The 24284-nt window shown below is 40.8% G+C and overlaps 1 protein-coding gene across 2 annotated transcripts; it reads left to right on the top strand.

Moving 5' to 3' along the window:
* Positions 1-3814: 3814 nt before the first annotated feature.
* Positions 3815-24016, top strand: b4galnt3b (beta-1,4-N-acetyl-galactosaminyl transferase 3b). Of its 2 annotated transcripts, none has more exons than XM_078256886.1 (20): positions 3815-4356; positions 8134-8189; positions 8304-8387; positions 10929-11024; positions 11388-11478; positions 11587-11687; positions 11778-11845; positions 13848-13926; positions 14088-14154; positions 14389-14523; positions 14686-14795; positions 15590-15690; positions 16004-16071; positions 16152-17358; positions 17841-18100; positions 18879-19032; positions 19178-19250; positions 19368-19521; positions 20597-20723; positions 21491-24016. In XM_078256886.1, exons 1-20 carry the CDS (start codon positions 4221-4223, stop codon positions 21600-21602), a joined length of 3279 nt encoding a protein of 1092 aa, XP_078113012.1. In that variant the 5' UTR covers positions 3815-4220; the 3' UTR covers positions 21603-24016. The 2 variants fall into 2 exon arrangements, with proteins under 2 accessions (XP_078113012.1, XP_078113013.1); XM_078256887.1 differs by lacking the exon at positions 3815-4356 and adding an exon at positions 4916-5139.
* The last annotated feature ends 268 nt before the right edge of the window (positions 24017-24284 follow it).

Here is a 24284-nt window from a genome sequence, read left to right as displayed (position 1 = left end):
ACTTGTTAAATATAAGTAACCAGCTAATGGTATTTCACAGGAGCAAATAATTCAGCTGAACTTTTACTCCATGATATGGGACTTATTCATACACATTGTCGTGCACTTGTTTTGATTGCTGGTTAAAATAATGAAGTAATAATATAATGAATTTATAGTATAAGCTCAGCCTGAAATTGTAATATTTTACATACTTAGCTTTAAAATGAGAACAAAGTTGCATGACTTATTTTAGACATTTTGGATAGGTTGAACGCTTGAACAATTAGTTAATGATTAATTGATTAGTTGAACAACAAATGTATTCAATAACAATTTTGATAATGAAATTGTTTCAAGCAAGACTAAGGTGAAGATTTTTATGAACTGTAAATTAAACATCTTTGGGTTTTGCACTGTTGTTTGGACAAAGTAAATGGCATCATAATGTAAGGATTTATATTTTAGAGGCTTTTGTGCCTTTTGAAAATGACCCTAGTGTGAAATGTGTTTTCGCACAATGTATTAATTAGTATTCGACCCAGTGTGTACCTGCAGCAGTCAGGATGTCACAGTCTTCTTTTCCAAGGACGGACAGCATCTGATCTGATCCTCCAGCTCTCTCACAGGGACACCGGTGTCACTTTACGGATGTAATCTCCAGTGCAATTACTGCCCAGCACCGCTTGTTCTCTACAGGTAAATGATAAAAGAAAGTGAAGGAGCTATTCATTTTCTATTTACAGTATTTGATTCATTGTAGGTTAGATGTTTGCTTTTTGGAATTACTTTTGCTGCTTCTATATTTTGTTTTGTGACATAGACACTAGTAGCTAGAAAGGGAGGACTCACCTGGGAGGGTCTGTTTTTTTTTTTCGCCCTAGAGCAGCAGGAGCCGTCTTTGTTCTTTGTTTGCCTTTGTGACAGTAGATGAATACATCACAAGAGAGTGGACACACAATCCTTAAAAGGTGAATGCACAATGGCATTTTTATTAGAGATGTTTGATTATGGAAAAAAACAAGGGATTTCTATTGAGGTACCCAACAGGTTTAAACAACTGCCAACAAATTAGGATTATATTCCTTTAAAGTTTATTTGTGGGCCATCTGTTCTGTAATTATTTAATTGCCTAATTATTTAAACTTATGGATGTTATGTTTTCAGGTTGTCCATCCGTCTGTCTGTCCGTCCCAGTCTTGTGAATGCAATATCTCAGGAACCTTTTCAGGGAATTTCTTCAAATATGGCAAAAACGTCCACATGGACTCCAGAACTGATTAGATTTTGGTGATCAAAGGTCATTGTGACCTCACAAAACACATTTTTGGCCATAAGTCAAGAATTCTTACGCTAATTATGACAACATTTTACACAAATGTCTAATAGAATAAAATGATGAAAGGATTTCATATCCAAAAGCCAAAGGTCAACTTCACTGTGACATCATAATGTTAAGCAAAACGCTTTTCTGGCCATTAGTCAACGTCTTAATTCAGGAACAGAAGGGGAGGTTGTGACCAAATTTCACATTTGTTTGGATACTGAATTAGTGAAACTAATATTGGGTGCCCACCTTAAAACTGTGATTTTATAGATCTTAAAGATGTGTGTTAAGCGTTCATGTTTTCCCCAAAAAATACACTTAATACCTTTCATGAAATTCCTTCAAAGTCTTCACTGTTATAGAAGTCTGGACAGACATGGATGTAAATAACTTGACTGGTTGGCGGAGGCATACAACTTCAAGGCGGTAATTCTAGTTAGCTAATAAAATGAACTAGTAATACAGCATCCCAGTGGACAAAGTGATTGAGAGGAAATCTAATATAATAATCTTTGTGTATGGACCAAACAGGGCCAGGGATGACGCCATCACCTTGGTGACACACACTGCGCTTACCCATCTGGACATAGCAAATATGTAAGATTGCTCTTCATTGAATACAGCTCGGCATTTAACTCCATCATTCCCTCAAAACTGGAGACCTTCATCTGCAGCTGGATATTGCCATTCCTGAAGGGCAGGCCCAAGGTGGTAAAAACTTGGCAGCCACAACTCCTCTTTGCTGATCCTCAACACAGGCACATCACAGGGCTGTGTGCTCAGCCCCCTCTTGTACTCTCTGTCTACTTATAACTGTGCTGCTAAGGACAGCTCAAATGCCGTATTTAAGTTTGCTGATGACATGACCATCCTGGGCCTCATTCCGGATAGCGATGAGATAGCCTACAGTAAGGAGAAGAAGACACTAAACAGCTGGTGCCAGGACAACAACCTCTCTCTCTCTCAACATCAGTAAAACTAAAGAGATGATCGGGGACTACAGGAGACAGCAGGTGGGTGTACGCCTCTCCATCCACATTAGTGATGCAGAGGTTAAAAGAGTCAGCAGCTCTAAGTTCCTCGGTGTGCACTGTGCACATCACCAAGGACCTCTCCTAGACACCACACACACACACACACACACACACAGACACACAGTGCCCAAGAAAGCTCGCCAGTGGCTCTATTTCCTGAGAAAACTGAGGAAGTTTGGCATGAACACCAGCAGGTGCACCACATAGAGCTTGCTGATGGGCTGCATCACGGTCTGGTACGGAAACTGCCCACAACAACAACTCACAACAGAGAGTGATGAAGGCAGCCCAGCTCATTATTGGCAACTGTCTCCATGGCTGTTCAGGACATTTTCCACCTACAGTGCCTGCGAAAGGCACAGAGCATCACCAAGGACCACTACAGCCACCCAGCACGCAGACTGTTCTCCTTGTTACCGTCTGGCAGAAGATACAGTAGCAGGGCTGCAAGTACCACCAGACTTCAGTTTTTTACCATCAGGCTCATAAGCTAAATTCCACATCACATATCTGCTTACCTGCTGTTTAGGCTACTTTTTACCTTAAATGCACTATCCACATGACTGCTGCTATTGGGCCACACACAATTCTCTTTTTTTATTTATGTACATCGTGCTATATTTTTATGTGTTAGGTGATGAGAAAGTTATCTCGATGATTCCCCCGATTCGTCCAACGACTGGGCAGTTGACATGGGGAATCAAAGGCAAGAGCATGGGCCGGCGCACGTCATTCAAAGCTCCCAATTTCTCCATTTCCCTCAATACTGTCTTTATTTATCTCACTCCAAGATCTCACATCCCAATCTTATTCTTTTTCTCATGACATTTGTGCAATAGGGCCTACAGTGGAGTAAACCTGCCTCTTCCTTTTACACAAAATCCTCATTTCCATAAATGTAACGTTATATTGTTATATTTTATTTAAATGTCCCATATTATTTGAAATCGTATTGTCATTTGATCTTATTGTCATTTAATCCACCCTGTGTTATAGCTACGCATGACGAATAAAACTTGAACGAATGTAAGGCTGCATACTGGTAGCTACATAGGCTATAGAACGTGTTGGTAAAAACCTTAAAGGAAAAACCACTAAAGGAAGTATTTGTAAATGTGACTACTGGCACAGGTAAATCCAATGATAAACGATGGGTGCTGGCACTGCCCATGTTCACTCCTCTCTCGAAGCGAGGTGTCAAGCTATCTACAAACAAAAGGTGTTTCCGGTATCATATTTCAAAATAAACCACCAGTGACACGCATGTTAAGGTGTTCAATAGTGAACTAAACAATTAATAAAATTAGACATACTATCGGTAATATACAGTGAACTGATGATATTTCATGACTGTACGCGCGTGCACGCATCAATGATTTCTTTTTCGCCACTATAACACAATCATGCTTTTATTTTGAAGGCAAAACGGTCTCTCTTCCGATCTTTTCAGGCATCTTTTATCTGCCCTCGTGAAGTTGTGTGGAGCAAAGTTGGTGTGAGATGTCACTGTTCACTTCGTTGTTTGTGCGGCTTCGTGTGCTCTGAAATGCTGAACTAGCCGTGGCAGAGGTCAGGAGACTCAGGACGGCAGCGCTACGTAAGAAGAAGCAACACGAAGTCCTCTTGAACGTTTTAGATGATCGAGAGTGCTCAGTGTAGATTACCGGCTACCCCAAGTCATGGTGGGATTTTTCACGGCATGAGAGCCACCAGGGGCCGCGCGCACTGGGGATATCCAGGGCGCCGGTAGTGCGCACCCACTGGGAGCAGCGGTGGGTGGCAGACGGACGGACTCGCGGTAGGGTCGGTCCCCTCCTGATGACAAAGCGGGTGACCCGACCGATGAATTACTCGGCAGGAGCTTTCGCCCGAGAGCCAAGATGATCGCGGCGTTTTTTCCCTTGAAGAAGCTGAGACGCAATAGCAAATATCTTCTATTCGCGGCGATTCTGCTGGTCGGAGTTGTGGCCGTCTATCATGAGATGGTTGCTGCAAAAGCATGGAGCAGTAATACCAGTAAGTATGTGGTTGCCAGTCCGGACACTGGTACACACTGTTATGCATCATTTGTGCTTAGATCTAATAAACAACCTGTAACTGCCTACAACAGCTTAATGGAAAGTGAACAAGTAAAAAGCATGATATAATGCAGAAGGATTAGGCTGCATCAAATTTCAAGCGTCACGCAACTACAGGTAAAACTTGTGCAACATCCAAATAATTTGTGTAACAATAACTTCCTTATGTTACTTAAGATGTTCACTTATTGAGACGACTTTGTTTTCACTCATTTCCTTTGCTTATTTTTTTTAAGCTGTACTTTTATAGTGGTGTTGTGGACTGCATTTACAAAGCTGTTTTCTGATATGTATCCACTTCATTTCTAAATATAGAGGAGCACCAATTTAAAAAAATATCCTACAAAAATGCAGGTAATTTCCACACAACAAAATGCAGCTTCATAAATGATCACAGATACTGTGTGGTGTTGCCAAGCCAATTTGTCATGATCTGGACAATAAAGTTGTTAATATTTAAAATTACACAAAAGTACTAGCCTATTTATTGCAGGAATGTTGTGTTGGATTACAATTTAATTATTTTTCACTGATTGTATGTTGAATTCCATAAAGTAGAATATTTTTAGATAACTGTCAATGTAATATGAAGTACCACAGATATTCTGTTTAAATCTTTGTGTGAGCATTATCAGCAATATATTTACATCTTTACATCTTACTTTTACTTTCCATGAATCATGCTGAATGCATTTGTACTGGAAACATGAGCCTACAGCAGGTGAGACAACCGGTCGATTTAAAGAGACGGATCAGTCTGTGTGTTTGAAAAAGAGTGAGGAGGGGGGGATGGGGAGGTCAGATTGTAGGTTTACACTCAGAAGGAAACCTCGTCTCACACTGGGTAATCAAACTTTCTGCCCTTTGCGTTATTTACACCTCAGCATACCTACCTTCTGTTGCATTGCACTCACACCCAAGTATAACATTAGGGTGTCACCACCCTGGCATGGATGGAGATGAAAACAGTGAAAATAGTCAGGTTGGTGTCTGGCTACGAGAGAGAAGTAACAACACATGAAACACACACTTTGAACAAAGCCTGACGTGTAAACGCATGCCTAAAGAGACCTACATTACAGGACTCGTCTATCTACACATTCCTGGGCTGTAGCCCCCTCAACACAGTGGGACTTCTGTCAAGGGAAGAACCCCATATAGCCTTCACACAGAGCTGAAAGAGCAATGTGAAGATGTAAATGTGTAATAGAATGACAGATTGGACACGTAAGAATATGCTGTCAGCATGTTCCAAGTGTTTGTGGTGACAAATGTGTCAAGAAAGTGCATCAGAAGTGTTTGTATATCAAGCCTGAAAGCTAGTTTGATTACACATAGTCAATAAGGTGACATAAGCTTCTTTTTAATGATATTATTTTAAAAGGATAACATGCAGTGTTGCTTCAGTTTTAAACTGCCTCAATTGAAATTCCCTTCACTTTTGTAGAACAGCCAGTAGGAACGCCCTCTTTCTCAAATGACCTGTGATTGGCCCAAGTCTCCGGTCACGGGCTAGATTTTCTAAAACATGGAAACCAAGAGGAGGTGCAGAAATCTAGTTTTCTCTCTGACCACTTGAATTACAATATGCTGAAAGTTTTTTTTATGGAATTTTTGCCAGTGGTGCCAAAACAAAACCTGCCTACCCCAGTTTTACGCATTACTGTTCATAAGTGCATCATCCTTTCATCATCTTTTCACTTTCACCACTGGTCTAAACACTTTAGCTCATTGTTCTACTGTACCTTGTGCACACACACCAGTATCCTACAATCAGCCTGTGTGAACCTTTTATATAACTATGAGACACAAAACTCAAAAGGAGCATAAAAGGGAGTGAAAGTAAATACATTGGTTCGTCATAAAACTACAGTATAAAAAAGAACAAAATTCCTAGTCTTTATTCCATTCTCTTGGGCTCAGTGAGTCCAGTTGTTGTGGTTTTCTCCTGTGCCGCAGAGCAGAAACATGTTCATCACCTACTAACTGCAAAGAAGAAACTGAAAGATTAAGACTGTCGCTACAGATTACCACAGGAGTGCTGTTAGGCTCGGCTCTGCAGATGGGCCTTTAAGGGACGGCTTGTTTTTCCCACATTTAGGCCACACAGGCACTTAAGAACATAGATAACGTATGAAGAGCTGCAGTTAATAAATGTCCCGATGGGGAAATGGCTGCCTGTGTGGGCAGGTGATGTTTTGTTGTGGTGATCCCTTCTACTGGGCACTTCTCCCACATTTTTTAATAATCCTTTGTTATAGAATAAACCGTAGTAGTTGAGTTACTGTTAATAAGTACTTTACACCAGACTGTCTCTAATGCTTACTGTGAAAAACCTTTGGCATTACACTGTCTGCAGTATGCTACTTCCCCTGAAATCTACAAACAAGTGCAACAGTTTGTCTAAAATCTTTCTAACTCTAACAAATTGTCCAGTAGAAATATCTATGTGACTACTTCAGGAGATTAGCTGTGCCAAAATAGACAGAATAATCCAAAATGTCACATTAATACAGTAGCTACAGGAAAAACCTTCAGTCTCTTCGTTGTTTAGAATGGCATTCCCCCCCCTTTTTGAAAGCTGATGGCCTGTAAAGCCCTGCAGCAATTTTCTTTCTATCAACTGAAACATTTCAGCTTTGAATTTCACCAGACAAAGCACTGACTGTCATTTTGAAATGATTGAATTTGGTGACAGAATAAGAAAACAATTGAATTAACCAAATGTGGTGGTGAATATTGTGACAAAAAGTCAACAACAGAAGAAGAAGGGAAGGTAGGAAGACTGAAAGAGTGCAGATGAAGATACAAATATTCCTCTCTTGCTTTTCTTAACCGCCACTCTAGAATTACGTGTGTTGCCAAAATTGGCCCACATGTCTCAAGGGTGTGTGTTTGGAGATCTCCACCCTGGTGATAATGACAGATGCAGAGTCCACAGGGACTGTAATCCCAATTCACTCGCTGACACCACAAGCTCATAACAAAAAGAAAATACACTCCTCCTTTAAAATACACACTGACACTACCCTATAATTTAAAAGATGACGGAAGGAAGGAATAAAATGTCTGCATCTGCTCTGCCAGAGTGCCAGAGACGTTTGCCAAAACACGAGCGCCATAGCATTGAAGGCTGTGAGTAAGATAAGTTACATTCAGTGGTTATCAGCATTGAATTGGAACAGGTAGTGGGTTGGACTCCGTTGGGACACTGGGCTCCATTGTTCATGCAACACAAGCCCACAAGAAATGGATAAAAAAGCATGTATAAGAAAAACTGGAACTCTGGTAACACCTGAAGTACGTGACCTGTTATCAAGTGGTTGAACATCAACATGCTATTACTATATTAGAATACATTTGAATTGCAAAGTAAGGAGAAAGCCAGGCCTGGATTTACAACCTGTTCCACCTCCTTGAAAATCCCAGATTTCTTTCAATGTTATACTTGGGTGTGAGTGCAATGCAACAGAAGGTAGGTAAGCTGAGGTGTAAATAACGCAAAGGGCAGGAAGTTTGATTACCCAGTGTGAGATGGGTCTTCCTTCTGAGTGTAAATCTACAATCTGACCTCCCCATCCCCCCCTCACTCTTTTTCAAACACACACACACTGATCCGTCTCTTTAAATCGACCTCGTGACAGTATTGCCACATCTGTGCACAGTCGAGGCATATTTGCCTGTCAGCTGATTTTGTTTTCACCTACTTCCTCAGGTATGAATCCTGACGCTGACAGTAGCAGCTGGAGGAGGGCCATGTTTGACGAAAGGGTAAGGATGCTACATGGAAAAATAAGTGGTAATAGAAAATATGGTGGTACAAGGGTGTGTGTGGTTGTGCAGGTAGGGGCGAAGAAAACCATGGTAAGACTTTGTGTTTTCCAGGTCAGAAGGGACAATCAACCAAACCCAGTGGAGGATTCAGTTGCTTGGAGGTCCAGCTTCACTACACAAACCTGGAAAGCAGAGGTGTGTTTGTGTTTGTTCACAGTGCCCATATGCCTAAACACTGTCACACCTTTTGAACTTTGAATAACCTGCCCAGGCCTGCCCAGGCCTGCTTATTTCCCTCCCACCTCTGTTCATTTGCCTGTGTGTACAGTATGCAGTTTCCTGCAGCAGAGGCTGCTTCTGCAGCTTCTCCATTGCTCTGTCATCATGTTTCCACTATATTAAGCAGCGCTGTGCTTTGGCCGGTTGTAAGTTTCATGTTTGGGGAAAGCTCTTGCTGTGTCTGGCTCTACTATAAATGTTTTTTCACTTTCATTTCCAGAAAAGTTGTTCTGCCATTATTGATTCATCTGCTGAAAAGTTTCTCAATTAATTGATCAATTGTTTGGGCTATAAAAAGTAAAAACGTAGTGGAAATACCGTCACAGTTTTTCAAAGTCTTCAAATTTCCAAATCCAAACCTAACCATATTCAGTTTAAAAAGAAAAGCTAAAATTCCTCACAGTTTAAAAGACCATTAAATGTCACAACTTTAACCTTCAACTTTAACTGCTGTTTGGAAGGGAAGGTAAGAGAAAAGGGTGCAACCTAGCCATGGTTGAATTTATTTATTTTTAGTCGAGTGGCCTCTGATCACAGACATGAAAACAGAGGGAAAGAGGTTTGTTGAATGATTGCAGCACTGAGCCTGTGAAGTGCCTTTGAGTCATTATTTTACAGCCTGGGTCTCGCTAACCTTTAACTAACTGTGCTGATGACAGCAGAGCGTTTAGCTTGACCACTAATGAAATTTGATGAACTATTGGACTGGTAATACCGAGGCTTTGGCTCTTACAGTACCTGCATTATTCTGCCCCTGTGCTGCAATCGATACACGCAGATCTGATAACACGGCTCTATGACAGATGTCACAGAGGTGTATGTTTACAGGACATCTGGGCCTCTGCTGAAACTTGACTGCTTCTTTTACGTGCGTGTGTTTCCTGCAGACTTTCATCGAAGCGATTGGAGGTGGGGGGAAAGCGATTTCATAGCTATTTCCATTGTCAAACAATTCCTGTGATCCACCCCTTTACCTCTGTATACATATATCTTACTTAAAAGATCAACTTACCCAATAACAAATTAAACATAATTACTCAATTAAAGGCAGTGATGGGAATAACGGCGTTATAAATAACGGCGTTACTAATGACGTTACTTTTTTTCAGTTACAAGTAATCTAACTGATTACTCTTCCCATCTTAATAACGCTGTTACCGTTACTGCTAAAAAAAAGCGGCGCCTTACTATATTTGAAGCTGTTTTTTTCATCAGACCAACTAGATCTCTGAGTCTGAGCCGAGAGGCAAATACTTTTTTTTTTTACTGTTCTTCCTTGGTTAGTGGGCAGTGCACAACACAAGTGCATACATGCTGACGATTGGCTGAGGTTGAGTAAAATGTCATGGTAAGGCAGTCAGAGGTAGAGTTGGACGGGTGTTTGAAAGCACGCATAGTCGGACACACAACGAACAACACAAGCGAGTCAGTCAACGAGAGAGAGACAGGTATGGCGTTATGAAATCATGGAGAGGGTTAACTTCTCCTGCTCCAGTTTCTCTCACTATGACTCTAGAGTCGCTAATCGCCGTCACTCTCTCACTTCTCCCTCGCTCTATCACCTACTCCCCACACACACACACACACACACACACACACACACGCCGGCTCGACGCGCACAAGTATAAACATCAGGCCACTTACGTTATTTGCACTACAAAGAGTGTATATGTTATGTTATGTTATTTATTTTTGGTATAGTGCTTAACAAGTATATTTTAATTTTGCCCAGTTGTGGCCTGTTGAGGTATTGATATTGGTATTGATCCACTATATAAACATAATATCTACATACATGGCATTTGATTTGAGGCTAGTCTCCCTTTGTCCCACAGCAACATTAACATAGTTTAGATGTGTGTACATTGTTTCTGTTAATAATGTATTAAGTGTCCATCTCATTATAATATTCAGACTTATCATAAATAATTGAACATGCACCTGTATTTTAAGTTCCATTAAAGAGGGGTAGGTGGAGGTGGGGTCACATTTGAGCATTTAAAAATGTACTTGAAAGTAACGGAATAGTTACTTTCATAATTTGTAACTGAATAACTAATTTAGTTACTTTTTGGAAGAAGTAACTAGTAACTGTAACTAATTACTTTTTTAAAGTAACTTGCCCAACACTGATTAAAGGAGACATGAAAAACTCCCTTTTTCAGTGCTTGTTCACATACATTTGGGTATCTGGAGTGTCTTCCAACCCACAAACTGTGAAATAAGACAACCCAGTCAGTTTTTTGTCTGATGCCTAGATCAGAAAACATGGGATTCATCAAGCCATTCAGATTTGGTTCCCTTTCCTATGTCACATGCAGGCTCATTAGAATATACCGCCCCCTTAGGTTGCAAAGTACTGAGGCCAGATGGTTAATTGTCCCACTGCTGACTGACTGCAGCAAAAACACCAGTGTGTTCCTAACATCGTCCTCACTCTCTCTTTACTTCCTGTAGTATAAGGGACAGGCCAATCTGCACGTCTTTGAGGACTGGTGTGGCAGTTCTACAGCTGACCTCTGCAAGAACCTGCACTACCCCTTGTATCCTCATGTGAGTCAAACCCTTATGTTCTCAGTTCACTCAGTTTCCATTAATCATGGTTAATTGATGGCTCTAGGAATGGTAATGTTGGTCGGTCCACCATTTCTTTTCCCAGCAACTATTTGATGGATTACCATGAAATGTTGTGCAGGCATTCGTGGTGCAAAGACATCCCAGCACACACTCTGACACAACCGCAGTCAAACACACACACACACACACACACACACACACACACACTCTCTGTTGTCACTCAGAGGTGCATTCTACATCCACGTGCTAGATCCTCATGTCCTTGGGCTCAAGCTGTAGTCTCACTTTGAGTAAACATTGTAACTGATTCTCGGTGTTTCCCTTTCCTCGCTCTTTCAGTCCAGGACTACAGTGCAGAAGCTGGCCGTCTCTCCTCAGTGGACAAACTACGGGCTCAGGATATTTGGTTATCTACATCCATATACTGATGGTACAGCAAATACTTTTTACCTGTCTGTTACTGAGTGCACGCATGCAATACATCTCCCTCAATCGGTCTCTTTATCTCCTTGTCTCCTTTTTTCTGCTTGTCTCTCAGGAGAGTTTGTGTTTGCTTTGAGCTCTGATGACAACTCTGAATTGTGGCTCAGCACAGATGACTCTCCCCTTAACTTGCAGTTATTGGCATGGGTTGGAAAGGTTCGCACATCTGTCATCTTCTCAGGTTGCATGACCTTATACCTAATACTCTCTGTAATATTTGTTTGCATATGGGCTTTCTTTTTCTAGGCTGGCACAGAATGGACAGCCCCGGGCGAGTTTGAGAAGTATGCCAGTCAGACCTCTAAACCAGTTTGGTGAGTTAACATCTACTGTCAACAATGTGGGTAGATATATAGTGTATATATACAGTATACTGGATGTTATTAGTAACATACAGTATCGTACAGTTGACAATTAGCCGACTGGCTAACACGGGCACATTTACAGACATGTTGATTCATGTGCATTGGCCAAATAAATAGTGTGTCTTTGCTAGTTTAAGGCCGACACAGTTGTCAATTTCCCGTCCAGCGCCCATGTCGTTTAAATAGAAAATGCACCTGCGCCCATCTTTGCCCCCATGGGCGTGCTGGTCTTACAGGGAGGTGTGTTCAGGTGAATTCTTGGCGTATTGCTATCTTGAGGCAGGGGGAAGTGACCGCGCCATTGACCAACAAAAACCTGGTCTAAAGTCAATTATTTTAACAACAAATTAGTAAAATGCGCCTAGGCTCGTGCACAGTGCACACACACTATGCTTGTTACACACACACACACAGGGAAGCGCAGCAGCACACAAACATGCAAAAGATTACAAATAAAAGTATTGCAAATCCATCATCATAATAGCAATGCACCAAGGTATAAACAAGCCTGGCTTTTAAAGGGAATGGGAGATGACACTCTAATTATTGCATGTTACGCCCAAAACACACCTATGACTTAATGAAGACACTAAGTACAACCCTTTTGAACCATGCGCCTGGCGCACGGACCCTTTTTTCCACCGTCAAACTAGCAAAAGTGGATTTGGACACGCCTAAACGCACCTGTGGCATGCGCTTCACGCCGTGTGCTTAGATCGTTAAAATAGGGCCATAAATCTTACTGAGTATAGTTCAGTAATCAACCCAGTTCTCGGATTGTTTCTTTGCCTGATAGAAAAATTTCTCCGTAACATCAATGCTACATCATGACTATGTGTGTGTGGTTTGATCAGATTTAACTGCCTGTGGCATCTGCCTCAGCAACATAAACAAAAAGAAAATTGACTGTTGAAAACTGATCGGTGCACCATTATATGGGATGTCACCTTTGTCCTACACGTCAAACCCATGAACGGAGCACATATAAAACAAAACAGACCAACATCTCTCAGTCAAAATAACCCAAACTGTCCTAACTTTAGCAACAACAAAAATGATTCATACAAGGAACTTAAAGTCAGGATATCACAACCTCTGCTGCACCATTATTGTCAATTATTTTTTATTTTTTGCAAGTGCACAACTTAATTGCAGGAGTACCCTTTTAATCACATGAAACCAATGCATAAACGTAGGCACGTCTAATCTAAGAACCTAAGCATGAGCATTTCTATGTAAAATGTATATGAAAGATAGTGTTGTTGATACGGTAAAACTCAACATTTCTGACACAGTTGCTGGAAAAAATTAGACTACCATTTCTAGCTATACAAATATGAGTGGGCTATGGTTTACTGTAACTGAACAGGAAGTTTTGTTGGCTACAAGTTGACACGAACACGAGAAAATGTAAATATCAGCAATTATGATCAACACTTAGTTTATGTACATGTCTGTTGCCTAGTTTGTACTGATTTATTTGGATTTTAAAAAGTTTGAATAGTAGCCAGTAGTTTCAGTTTTAATGAAATTATTCAACATTTGCAGGAATATATTCAGATTAAAAAACTGTATTACCAACAGTGAACCTAATAATAAATAAATAATAATAATAACATATCTACTTGATCAACCTCAAGAGGGGACCTTTTGAGGTTGATCAAGCATTGTTATTTTTTTTTTTTAAATTAAGAACAAAGAGACTGATGCACAGATCTTTAGCTGACTGTGGGAGCTGCTGCAGCCTATACTGTATGTGGTCAAGTCAATTTTATTTAAATAGCCCAATATCACAAATCAGATAAGGAAAAACTCCGCCAAAGAGAAACGTTTAACGGGGGGAAAATGGAAGAGCAGTGAAGCAAGCAAGGACCTAGACAGATCCTGTGCTTAAAGCCACATGTCTGATGTGATTATAATGTAGTACTGATTAATCTTTACTGTCTGACAGGTTGTCTGCTCAGAGGAGGTACTTTTTTGAAGTCATCCACAAGCAAAACGACAGAGGGACTGACCATGTGGAGGTGGCAGTAAGTAGTTGGACTCAGCCGTCATAGACAAGTCCCCTTCTGTATTCTTTGTCTCACTTCATTGGTTCCAACTCTCATGTCCGGTCTGTGCTCGTGTTCATGTGCAACGTGAGTAATAAAGTGGAAGAGACATGCAGTTCTTTGTGTTGATTTTCACACAGTGGCAGCTCCTGGACCAAGGCTTGAGTTTCCGGGTTATTGAATCCAATCACATCTCCCTCTATGTTAGTAAGTACACAAAAAAAACCCACATAGTTCCTGCTGCTTAAAAAATACATCACTCAGTGAATCTTTATTAGTATAGAGTTCAGGGTGAATCTCCATCACAGTGTTCCATAATCCAAAATGGTTTGCCGTTATTTTTCTGCAAAGATGCTCAAATATGCATACCAAGTCAGTGGTTTTGTTGAACAATAAATACAGAGCACTGCATTACTAATGTCCTGTGGCTTTGTCCCACAGACGAGTCGGCTTTGTTAATGAGTGACGTAGCCCACATACCACAGACGGCTGCAAGCCACCAGCACACCCCCACAAAACAGCAGAATGTCGCAGCAGACATGCTGAGAGAAGACCCGCGAGACACTCTCTACCAAAGTGAGAGACATCTCTCTGTTGCCCTATTTCTTTGTAAAACAGCAGATGAATCAACTCATCCTCTGTTTCCTACCATCGTGTGCAAGTATTGTGCAACTTATTTCCTTCTACTCAACGCACATATAATCTTATCTCACATCTGTGTGTTGTGTTTGTTTGCAGTGCCTTTGATAAACAGCAAGTTCCTACAAGATGTCCTGCCTGACTGCTCGTACAAACCCAGCTACACAATAAAAGACTTTCCTCTCCTCCGGTACCAAGGACTGCAGTTTGTATGTATTTATGTAGTTTGTTTATTTAACTTACATTTCTGCTGGTTGTGCTCCAGCCCACATTATTCTTCAGAGCTCATCATTCACACAAAACAGGCTCTGAATACAGTGTTGGGATAACACTGAGGAAGCAATTGTTCTTGTTTATGTTGCTCCAGAGTGACAGAGGAAGCTTTTCCATCTTTCATGGACCTCTATTATTTTGTTTTTAAATGTGGGCCTATTGTCCTGAGCAGTGTTCTAATCAGCAAGAATCTAAATGATGCCAGCATGCATAATGTCCTCTGAAGACCAATTTAAAGAGGATGAAGACATTCTGCACAATTATAAAAAAAAATCTACAATCTCAGTCTCATTATTTGTAACTTTGTGCTGACTTCCTGAAGTGATCCTCCAGGATGTCTGCACATAACCCACCCTAAGACGACATGTTGTTTTTTACACATTGTTTTTTGTGCGGATTAAATAACCCAAAAAGTTATAAGGTGTTAATTAGTGACCTTTAAAAGATAGTTAGAAGATTTTTCTACCTTTGGACACAGCTAGGCTAGCTGTTTGTACCTGTTAAGCTAAGGTAGTAGGCTGTAATTATTATTTTAATATCCATCTTACTTCACATCAATTCTGAAATCTGGTATACATCCAAATAAAAACATGCATGATGTTCTCTTTTTTATCTCAGCTCTGCACACACCTGTTCAATCCCTGTGCACGGGGGTCGGATATTATACAAGGTCTCATGATTCATCAGCAAGCTCTTGTAGCTTTACCAGAGTTTCATTTCATCTCCCCAGGTCCACATGTCCTACATCCACCCCAATGACTACACCCGACTTACACACATGGAGACAGAGAGCAGCTGCTTCTACCCCGAAAGCCCCTACTACATGAAGATGTAAGACACCAGGGATAAACATGACAAATAAATTATAGGTCCATATGTCCTGACTTTGTGACATTCTCTACTAAATGAAATTGCATACAGTAGGCCAGACTAGAATTAGAAGTATGTTTACAGTACTACCATCAGAGGGAGCTGTACCCTTCAATCTACTGAGAATATTTTCACAGCGGAAGATGAAAATGTTTTGTTTTTTATTTTTGAGAGCGAGTCCCATCTGAAAACTGATTTGTGATATTAATGTAATATCAGGCTAATTAACTTCTAAATCTTTACATAATTGTGCGTTTTCTCCTCTTGTCTTCAGGTTCGGTTTCTCTAGATACATGAGATTAGACCGTCCTGATATGCAGGGAATAGGAAACACAGGACAAGGTATTTTGTGCTTTGCTTTTCTTTAAAAATAAATTAAGTTACTTATGTAGTCATTCCATAACACTCTCCTTTCCTGTTAGATTTTGGTTTTGAGAGGAGGAAATCAGTGCTCAATGAGGAGGATGAGTTTGACAATGAAGCCTATCAAAGAGAAAAGGAAGCCAGGCCGGACCAGGTGGATAACGCCCTTTTCCCAGACTATGGTGATGATTATGATGATTATGCTCAGAGACGCAGGCGCAAACTCTTCTCCTTAGTCATGCAAGAAACTAACCACATGCTGAAGAACACCTCTGACACAAGACTGCACATAAATGAGTTGCAGCCTCACACAGATGAGTTGCAGAGGAGGCAAGGGAAAGACAGTGGGCCACAGAAACCAGCTGAGCCTCCGCAGTCAACACAAGTCTCAAAACATCACCCGCCCCTGCAACAAAACCGGACAGAGATGAAGCTAGAGGGTCGGGTTAAAAAAGCAGAACAGATAAAACCAAAAGGAAAGTTCAGACCAGCAAAGAGACAAAAGCCCAAATCAGTAGAGGCCGCTGTGAGACCAGTGGACAGAGAGCAGCTCAAAGCAAAGGAACGACCAGCAGTCCTGTCAAAGCAGCTCAATTCTAAACAGCATTATATCCAGAGGTCCCGTGGAATTAACCATACTCAAATCCAGAGACTCAAAGACTCAAAGCTTCAACCTCTAGAGAGGAATGCTGCTCTGCCTGAAAAACCCACAGTTGCCAAGCAGCGGCGGTTTGTAATCGGAGAGCTCCAGCCAGCCACCACCAAGCGTTTTGCCACTCCCAAGAGAGAAATGAGCCGCCAAGTAGGGAGGCTAAATCAGAGGGACCCAGGTACCAGAAAACGCCTCAGGGATGAGGAGATAGGGATGAAAATGCCTCTACAGGATCTAGGAAATAGCATCCACAGAGAAAAGTTTAGCGCTAAGGGCAAAATGGACAAGAAGCAGTCGGCTATGAAAGAAGTGGAGGACCAAGGGAGGGTAGAAGACCGGGATCATTACAGGCAGGAGGGTGCAAGAGACTCTCTGTGGGGACCAGGAGTTGACTTTGAAGGTGCAGATGACGAGGACCTTACCCCTGCGCCGGTGTTTGACACTGAGGTCAACTGGAGCCAGACCTTCCAGGTCAGCCACCTGGACCTTCAAGCACGTCGATCAGATTGGATCGACCTGCGCTGCAACATCTCAGGCAACCTGCTTCTCCACTCCAGTGACGCTCTGCCCATGGTCAATGCTTTTATGGAACAGCTCAATGAAAAGCACCACGGGTAAGTACTGTATTTGTATATGCATCCGTGACTTATCACCTGAATCATGAAATGCATTTATGGCAGGAATCCCATAGAAAGCCTAATTTTAACGTGAGTTTTTTTTCATATCTAAAATAGGTAAAAAGTAAAACATAATTCAGAAAAGACACAAAGTTTAGTGAGAAGCCTTAGAAAATAAACATATTACATGTTTTTCCATAACTCCTTTCCTGTTTATCATCTTGCAAAGGCTTAAATTTATCTTGGAACTGCTTGGCGGGGCCCGACCCATAGGTTGGAAACCTCTGACCTAACTGAAAAATGAATGCCGGCATGTCAGTCATGAACGTTTGGCACTAGTTATTGATTAAGTATGTCACATCTTGGAATCAATAACACTTCCAATATAATTTATTAGAAGTAGGCTACAATCATGTGCATAGATTGCATAATTGTTTTGAAGCACATTTCACTGTTTTCTGATTTTCTCTGTCCTGCAGGCAGTTTACATTGTCCCGTGTGGTTAACGTGGTGAAGCGCATGGACGGGGTCCAGGGCAGCCGCTACCTTCTGGAGCTGGAGCTGAAAGATGTGAGCGGCCAGCTGCTGCGCCTGTCATACTACATCTACACTCTGATTCGCCACAGCAGGCAACGCAGCAAGGACTTCAATTTCCAACGGCCTAAACCTCAGCTGGTGCTGTGTAACCCGGTGGGCTTCCGCTGGAATCCTGTTGCCACTGTCCACTTCATAGTACCGGGTACATCCACCTTTAACCATTCTCATCACAGCCATTACATTAACCAACTCCTCTGGTTCTTTTGTCCTATGCTGGGCTTCTTTTTGTGTGTTGGATTATTGCTATTCACAAAAACATTCATCATCAATGTACTCAGGTGTTAAAGTTCAGACACATTTCACCATAATTGATGACAGACGACATTAATATGTCAGCATTTACATCTTCAACTCTCCTGTAGAAGGTGTAATATTGACATTAATAGGCATGTCTCAACCACAGAGTCCTTGTCAGTATTTCATTATTAATCAAAGAAAGAAAGGCCTCCGATATGTTTTTTTTGTCCCATTATGTAACCATCTGTGTCAGATTCAGAGCTGTATAAAGACTGAGATCTCAGTGGACTTTTTGAAAAACAGTTTTTGGGAAGGATCTAAATCAGCCAGTCCCTGAATTTTTTTAGGAACAAGTAAACTCCTCCTGGGACAAGATCTTAAAAGTGAAATGTCAAAAGGAAATTTTTTTGTGTGTGTTTACAAAAAAATGTGTCTGCACACTGATTTACCGCAGCTCGCCCCCCAGAGATTGAGTAGAGCAATGACTTTCTACATTATGTCTTCATCAGATGTAATATTGGACAATAGTTGAACTATAATGTGGAAATGTCATAGTTCTACTTAGTAAATCCTTTTTTGGAGCATCCATTCAGTGTGACAGTGCATTTTTCTTGATGTTTTTTCCCCTTTTGTCTATTTATGCATTACCTTAATAACTGATCATTTGTCTGCACAATTCTCAGTGAAAAACCAGGCTCGGTGGGTGCAGCAGCTGATTGTAGACATGGAACAACTGTTCAGAAAAACTGGAGACGCCAACTTCAATCTCATCATTGCTGACTTCAACAGCACTGACATGGATGTGAGGAAGGCTCTACAGAAATCCTCACTCCCCAGGTGTGTGTGTGTGTGTGTGTGTGTGTGTGTGTGTGTGTGTGTGTGTGTGCGCGTGCGTGCGTCACTTTTATACTGAATCTGAACTTATTAAAGCTCATCAGACAGGATATGTATGTACTATAATTATGCCTGTGAAATTTATCAGGTACCAGTATGTAAAGCTAAGCGGGAACTTTGAGCGCTCTGCCGGTCTGCAGGCAGGTATCGACCTTATAAATGTGAGTATTGCTACATCACTTGGCAATAAAGCTTTAAGATGAAGTGACAGATGTGTTAAAAGACAGTAATAATATCGTACATCTCTTTTATACATTTCCCTCCTCATTCTCCCTCAGGATGACCACAGCATTGTGTTTCTTTGTGATCTCCACATCCACTTCCCTCCCTCTATCATCGATTCAATCAGGAAGCACTGCGTGGAGGGATACATGGCCTTTGCTCCAATAGTCCTGAGGTTGGACTGCGGGGCTACGCCATTAGATGCCAGAGGTAGGCGCAGATACACCCATCTTTAGTTCTATTTTAATGTGACCATAGTTCCTTCCTTTTGAAGGTTGTTACTAACCCTAACCCCATAAACATTTTTGTTGTAGCGCTAAAACTTTAATACTTGAGTCATATTTATCAGAAGTCTTTTAATGGAGTGTTTTTTTATAGCAGTAGTTTGAAGCTTAGAACAATGTTGTAATTTACTCCAAATTTGAGTTCTTTAACATGACTAAGAAGATGTTAAATCAGTGAGAAATTCTTGTGTAGGATGTAGGAGTGTAGGATCCCTGTTAGATGTACAGCAAAAAGGGTGACAGACAGTGAAAACACACGACAGAAGACAGCTCTGGGATTTAGTCTTAAACAAAGTAAAATGGAAAGGAGCCATTCAATGGTTGGTTTGGTTTAACCAGTTTAGTAGCCATTCCAAGCCCTTTTGTGTTGTTTTTGCCTGCACATGCGTATTTATGCTGATTATACATGATGATCATTTAAAAAAAAAAGGCCTTTATTTTGACAGGACAGCAGAAGACATGAAAGGGGAGAGAGAGGGGGAATGACATGCAGCAAAGGGCCGCAGGTCTGAGTCGAACCTGGGCCTGCTGCGTCAAGGAGTAAACCTCTATATATGGGCGCCTGCTCTACCAACTGAGCTATTCGGGCGCCCATACATGATGATTATTGCACATTTTCTCACTTTCCTGCATCAAGACTCCCCGTCTTTTTTCTTTGTGTTACTACTGACCCGTCTTAGGAAGCTCACTCTTCCACTGCTTCTTTGTCAATTCGGAGATTCAGTCATTAGAAAAGCAAGATATGTGACCCCAGTGATAGGGGGGAATCTACACAGTTTATTGCCTACAGCCACACGCACTCAGATTTGCCAGGTTGTAACAAATGGCAGGTGTAGATTTATAAAAAGTAATGTTTTTCTGACATTGATATGATATTAAAACAAAGGCATTGGTCATGGTAAGCCACTAAAATGTAAGCACTTTTTGCATTTTCAGGAGAAGTGTGGATGTAAGCGACATTACATTTTAATGAAAATGTGGCCATATCATCGGTGTTGCAGGTTACTGGGAGGTCAATGGCTTTGGCCTGCTGGGGATCTACAAGTCCGATCTGGACGCAGTGGGAGGAATGAACACCAGGGAATTCACGGACCGCTGGGGAGGAGAAGATTGGGAGCTCCTCGACAGGTTTGTCCTCCCTTTCAGAATGTTACTTAATGGATAGACTTGTTTGTTACTCAGGTTTGTTTTGTCTATTTCCTCCATTTGCAATTTCTGTTTTCATTACTTTTATTTTATCAAAAAAAGTTTAAAAAACATTTTAAAGTAGCTGTTGCTACTCAGTATGTTGCTGTTACTGACATGTGATAATGGTCTCTCCACTTGCACGGACCGAGTGTAAGAAGTTCATGCATGTTCCTGATTGTATAAAATAACTCTGGGAAGCGTGGGAAAACACTGACTGCAGCAGATGGCGACATTACAAAATAAGCTCTGGAAGGCATTGAACATGACAGACAGATGATGCTTAACAGTGTGAGAGTATACTTGGGTTGTTTTTTATTTCGCTAAAGCAGTGGATTCCGAAGTGGGTACCTTAATGATAACGAATGATGCAGCAAGATTTATTAGCCTACCTTTTCTTTTACAGTACATTTAGGTGACTGCCCATTTTTCACAATGTGTCCCTACATTTACTCAACTTTTACATCCCCTGCATTTTTATAGTGCACTTTTAATTATTTCAAAACCAGAAATTAAGTAGAAACAAGCTGTTAAATATGCTGTTACTCTGTAACAAGACAAAAAAGATACATTTAACAAAGTAGCATACTTATTTTGTAATTGATTAGTTCTGATTGAGAGTAGGATTAATGTTTCATTTAGTATCGATATTTGTGACCCCAACAAAATGAAATGTAAGTAAACAAACTCTCCTGTGCTCTCTGTTCCAGGATTCTCCAGGCAGGACTGGAAGTGGAGAGGATCTACTTGAGGAACTTCTTCCACCACTATCACTCCAAACGTGGCATGTGGAACCGGCAGGTGAGGCCCAGCCACAGTTGACCTTGTCACCTGCCCGCTGCAACATGACGGTTGCCACGGTCACAACCACGGCAACCAGAGCACTTTAAAATCCGGGCCTGATTCCTGCTACATAACCGTAATACCTGCTGACTGACAGAGGCGGTAACATAGGATTGGATACTGTCTTCATTCACGTCAGCTCTGTGAAGAAAAAAAAGTGGCAGCAGTGACGATCGTTGCTAAGGAGATACTACTGATATGCTCAGAGTTTATTTCACTGGATGTACTGTTGACTACTGTGAGGGTACTGGTCGATGAGTGTCATTGACAAATTATATTACAAACGAAGATACAGCTGTGCACCATGTCACTGATGATCTGCACTACTGGCTGCAAGGACCTGACTTGATCTAAAGACAAAACATACATTTATTGACACACTCCAAGGATGTGTATATACACAAAATTGTTTGTTTTGTTTGTGACAATATACAATATATGTGTTTCACTGCACATGGAAAACACAGCCTTATTTGTAAGTTATGACAAAACTATATTTATTTTATGAATGTTTGTAGGATTTTTTTTTTTCATTTGAGTTCAATGTAATTTCTAGAGATGACATTTCAGAAAATGTACCTCAGTTGAGTGCCCTTCCCTATTTGTTGTATTAAATATTAAATGTGCCTTCTGTTGTGATGGTTATTCAGGTGCTGGGGCCACATAGTGCTGTTTTTACACAGTCAGGAAAAGCCTTAAACTGGAAAGATAATTTTATATTAAAACGATTTTCTTGATTGTATCCTTTAGTTTTGTCAGAGGAGGACAGTCATGGACATGTATGTTTGTGTTTTGCATCACAGATAGTTTGGCATATGAATTAATAATCAAATATCAGAAAACTGAAACAACACATTATTGTGAGAATTTCTGCCTATTCTGACACTGTCTCTTACCAAAGATAATAGTTGAAAGTTGAGTAGAATTACCTCTACATTATTCCTGTGTAGAAAAGTTGAAAATAGGGTTTGTTTTTGACATGATAAGCTATTGAAAATGTATGTGTAAATGTATGCTACAGTATAGCATTAAGGGCCATTTTAGTCAAGAATGTCCGGGCAGACAGCTCTCATTTTTATTGTTCTACCTGCTGAATTGAATAGGTTTTCCAGAAGAATAATTGTTATTATAAATCTCAAAACCTGTTTTGGACTATGAAACTTCCCATTCTAACAGTGGGATACAGATAGGAAACGCAGTGGTTGGAGAATTATCTTGTGTATTTATCATAGTGTTATTTTATTTTCATTTTTTGTTCATTGTTTTATTGTTATTTAAGACAAGACTAATGGCAGCTTTTTTTCTGATTGTTCACATTCTGGTTTAAAGTGACCATATTATGCTCATTTTCAGGTTCATAATTGTAATTTGAGATTGTATCAGAATAGGTTTACATGGTTTAATTTTCAAAAAACACCATGTTTTTGTTGTACTGCACATTTCTGCAGATCCTCTTTTCACCCTGTGTCAGGTCTCTGTTTTAACTACAGAGTGAGACCTTGCAACTTCTGTAAGATCTTTGTTGTCTGTCGCACATGCCCAGTAGCTAGGTTAGGATTATATGAGCTAGCTAGGTGTTTGTGCAACTTCGGCTTGTACAAGGCAGGATTAGCCGGGAGCCTTCTTCTAAATGAGGGCACACTTCCAACTTTGTGTGGAATACCTGCAGAACAGGGTCATGTAAGTAGTTCTATACAATTTATTTTGTAGATTAGGGTGAATTTGTGTGTGTTGTAGCAGTGTTTTGCCATTGAGAATGAGCTAGCATGCTAACAGTTCGCCCCCTAGGCCCCTCGTCTCAGCTAGTGACGTAGAAAGCCGTGCAGATTTTGAACCACTCACCCGGAGACTGAAGGCAGGACACATTCAGAAACCCGTATCTCACTCAAAACAGCATGGATGGGTTTTTTTTCAAAGTTTGTATGCGTGTGGAAGCACCAGAGACACAAAATAACAACCAGAAAAAGTGTTTTTATTCATAATATGGGCACTTTAACAAAGTTGTGCATTTCTTAGCCTTTTGAAATTAATACATGTTGAATTGTTTCACTTGTAATTCAGGGCACTATAAACCCAACACAATTCTGGTCTCCTGGTGGTTTTGATTTGTAACACTGCCAAGAAATGTGTGATGTTACCCTCCCCCATTTATTTTAGTAACAAAGCATTGAAGCTTTGTAAATGTGTTTTTTTGGTTTGGCCAGAGTGTTTGGTGTTTTCTCTTATACTACTCCGTCATCTTTTACTTTGTTGTTTTTAGATATACCTCATCCCTCTCTTTGTGCTGGGAGTTAACCTCTGCCTTATTTTTCGCTTCTGTACCTTCTCTCAAGTTTTTTTTCCCATTTAACACTGCCTTGAAAAATCTAAAGAATAAATCTCTCTTGCCTTCATTTCCATTACATTATGTGTTTTTAATAGTTCAGTGTGCGAATGTGCTGCAATAGCAGCAATCGGAAAATGCACACAAAATACATCAAAACGTGTGTAATGATCGGGAATGGTGTGCTATGACTTTTGTAAGAGATTTGCCAATGTGTGTGTATGGGGACTAACTGTTGAGAGCCAGAGGGGAGGACAGAGGGGGGAACTGCAGTATGATTCTCTGAAATGTTTCCAAACAAATTGCTCTCTCCCTTACAGGTTTCACTCTTCATACAT

This window comes from Sander vitreus, chromosome 8 (genome assembly GCF_031162955.1).
Source record: "Sander vitreus isolate 19-12246 chromosome 8, sanVit1, whole genome shotgun sequence".
NCBI classification, from domain to species: domain Eukaryota; kingdom Metazoa; phylum Chordata; class Actinopteri; order Perciformes; family Percidae; genus Sander; species Sander vitreus.
This window is presented reverse-complemented; position numbering and strand designations above follow the sequence as displayed.

What these genes read in the sequence shown, in the direction of transcription:
- b4galnt3b (XM_078256886.1), top strand. Translation starts at nt 4,221, where the DNA reads ATGATCGCGGCGTTTTTTCCCTTGAAGAAGCTGAGACGCAATAGCAAA. An exon ending in TCTACATCCATATACTGATG is followed by an intron (nt 11,479 to 11,586) that starts GTACAGCAAATA and finishes CTTGTCTCTCAG; the next exon opens with GAGAGTTTGTGTTTGCTTTG. An exon ending in TGTCCACTTCATAGTACCGG is followed by an intron (nt 18,101 to 18,878) that starts GTACATCCACCT and finishes CACAATTCTCAG; the next exon opens with TGAAAAACCAGGCTCGGTGG.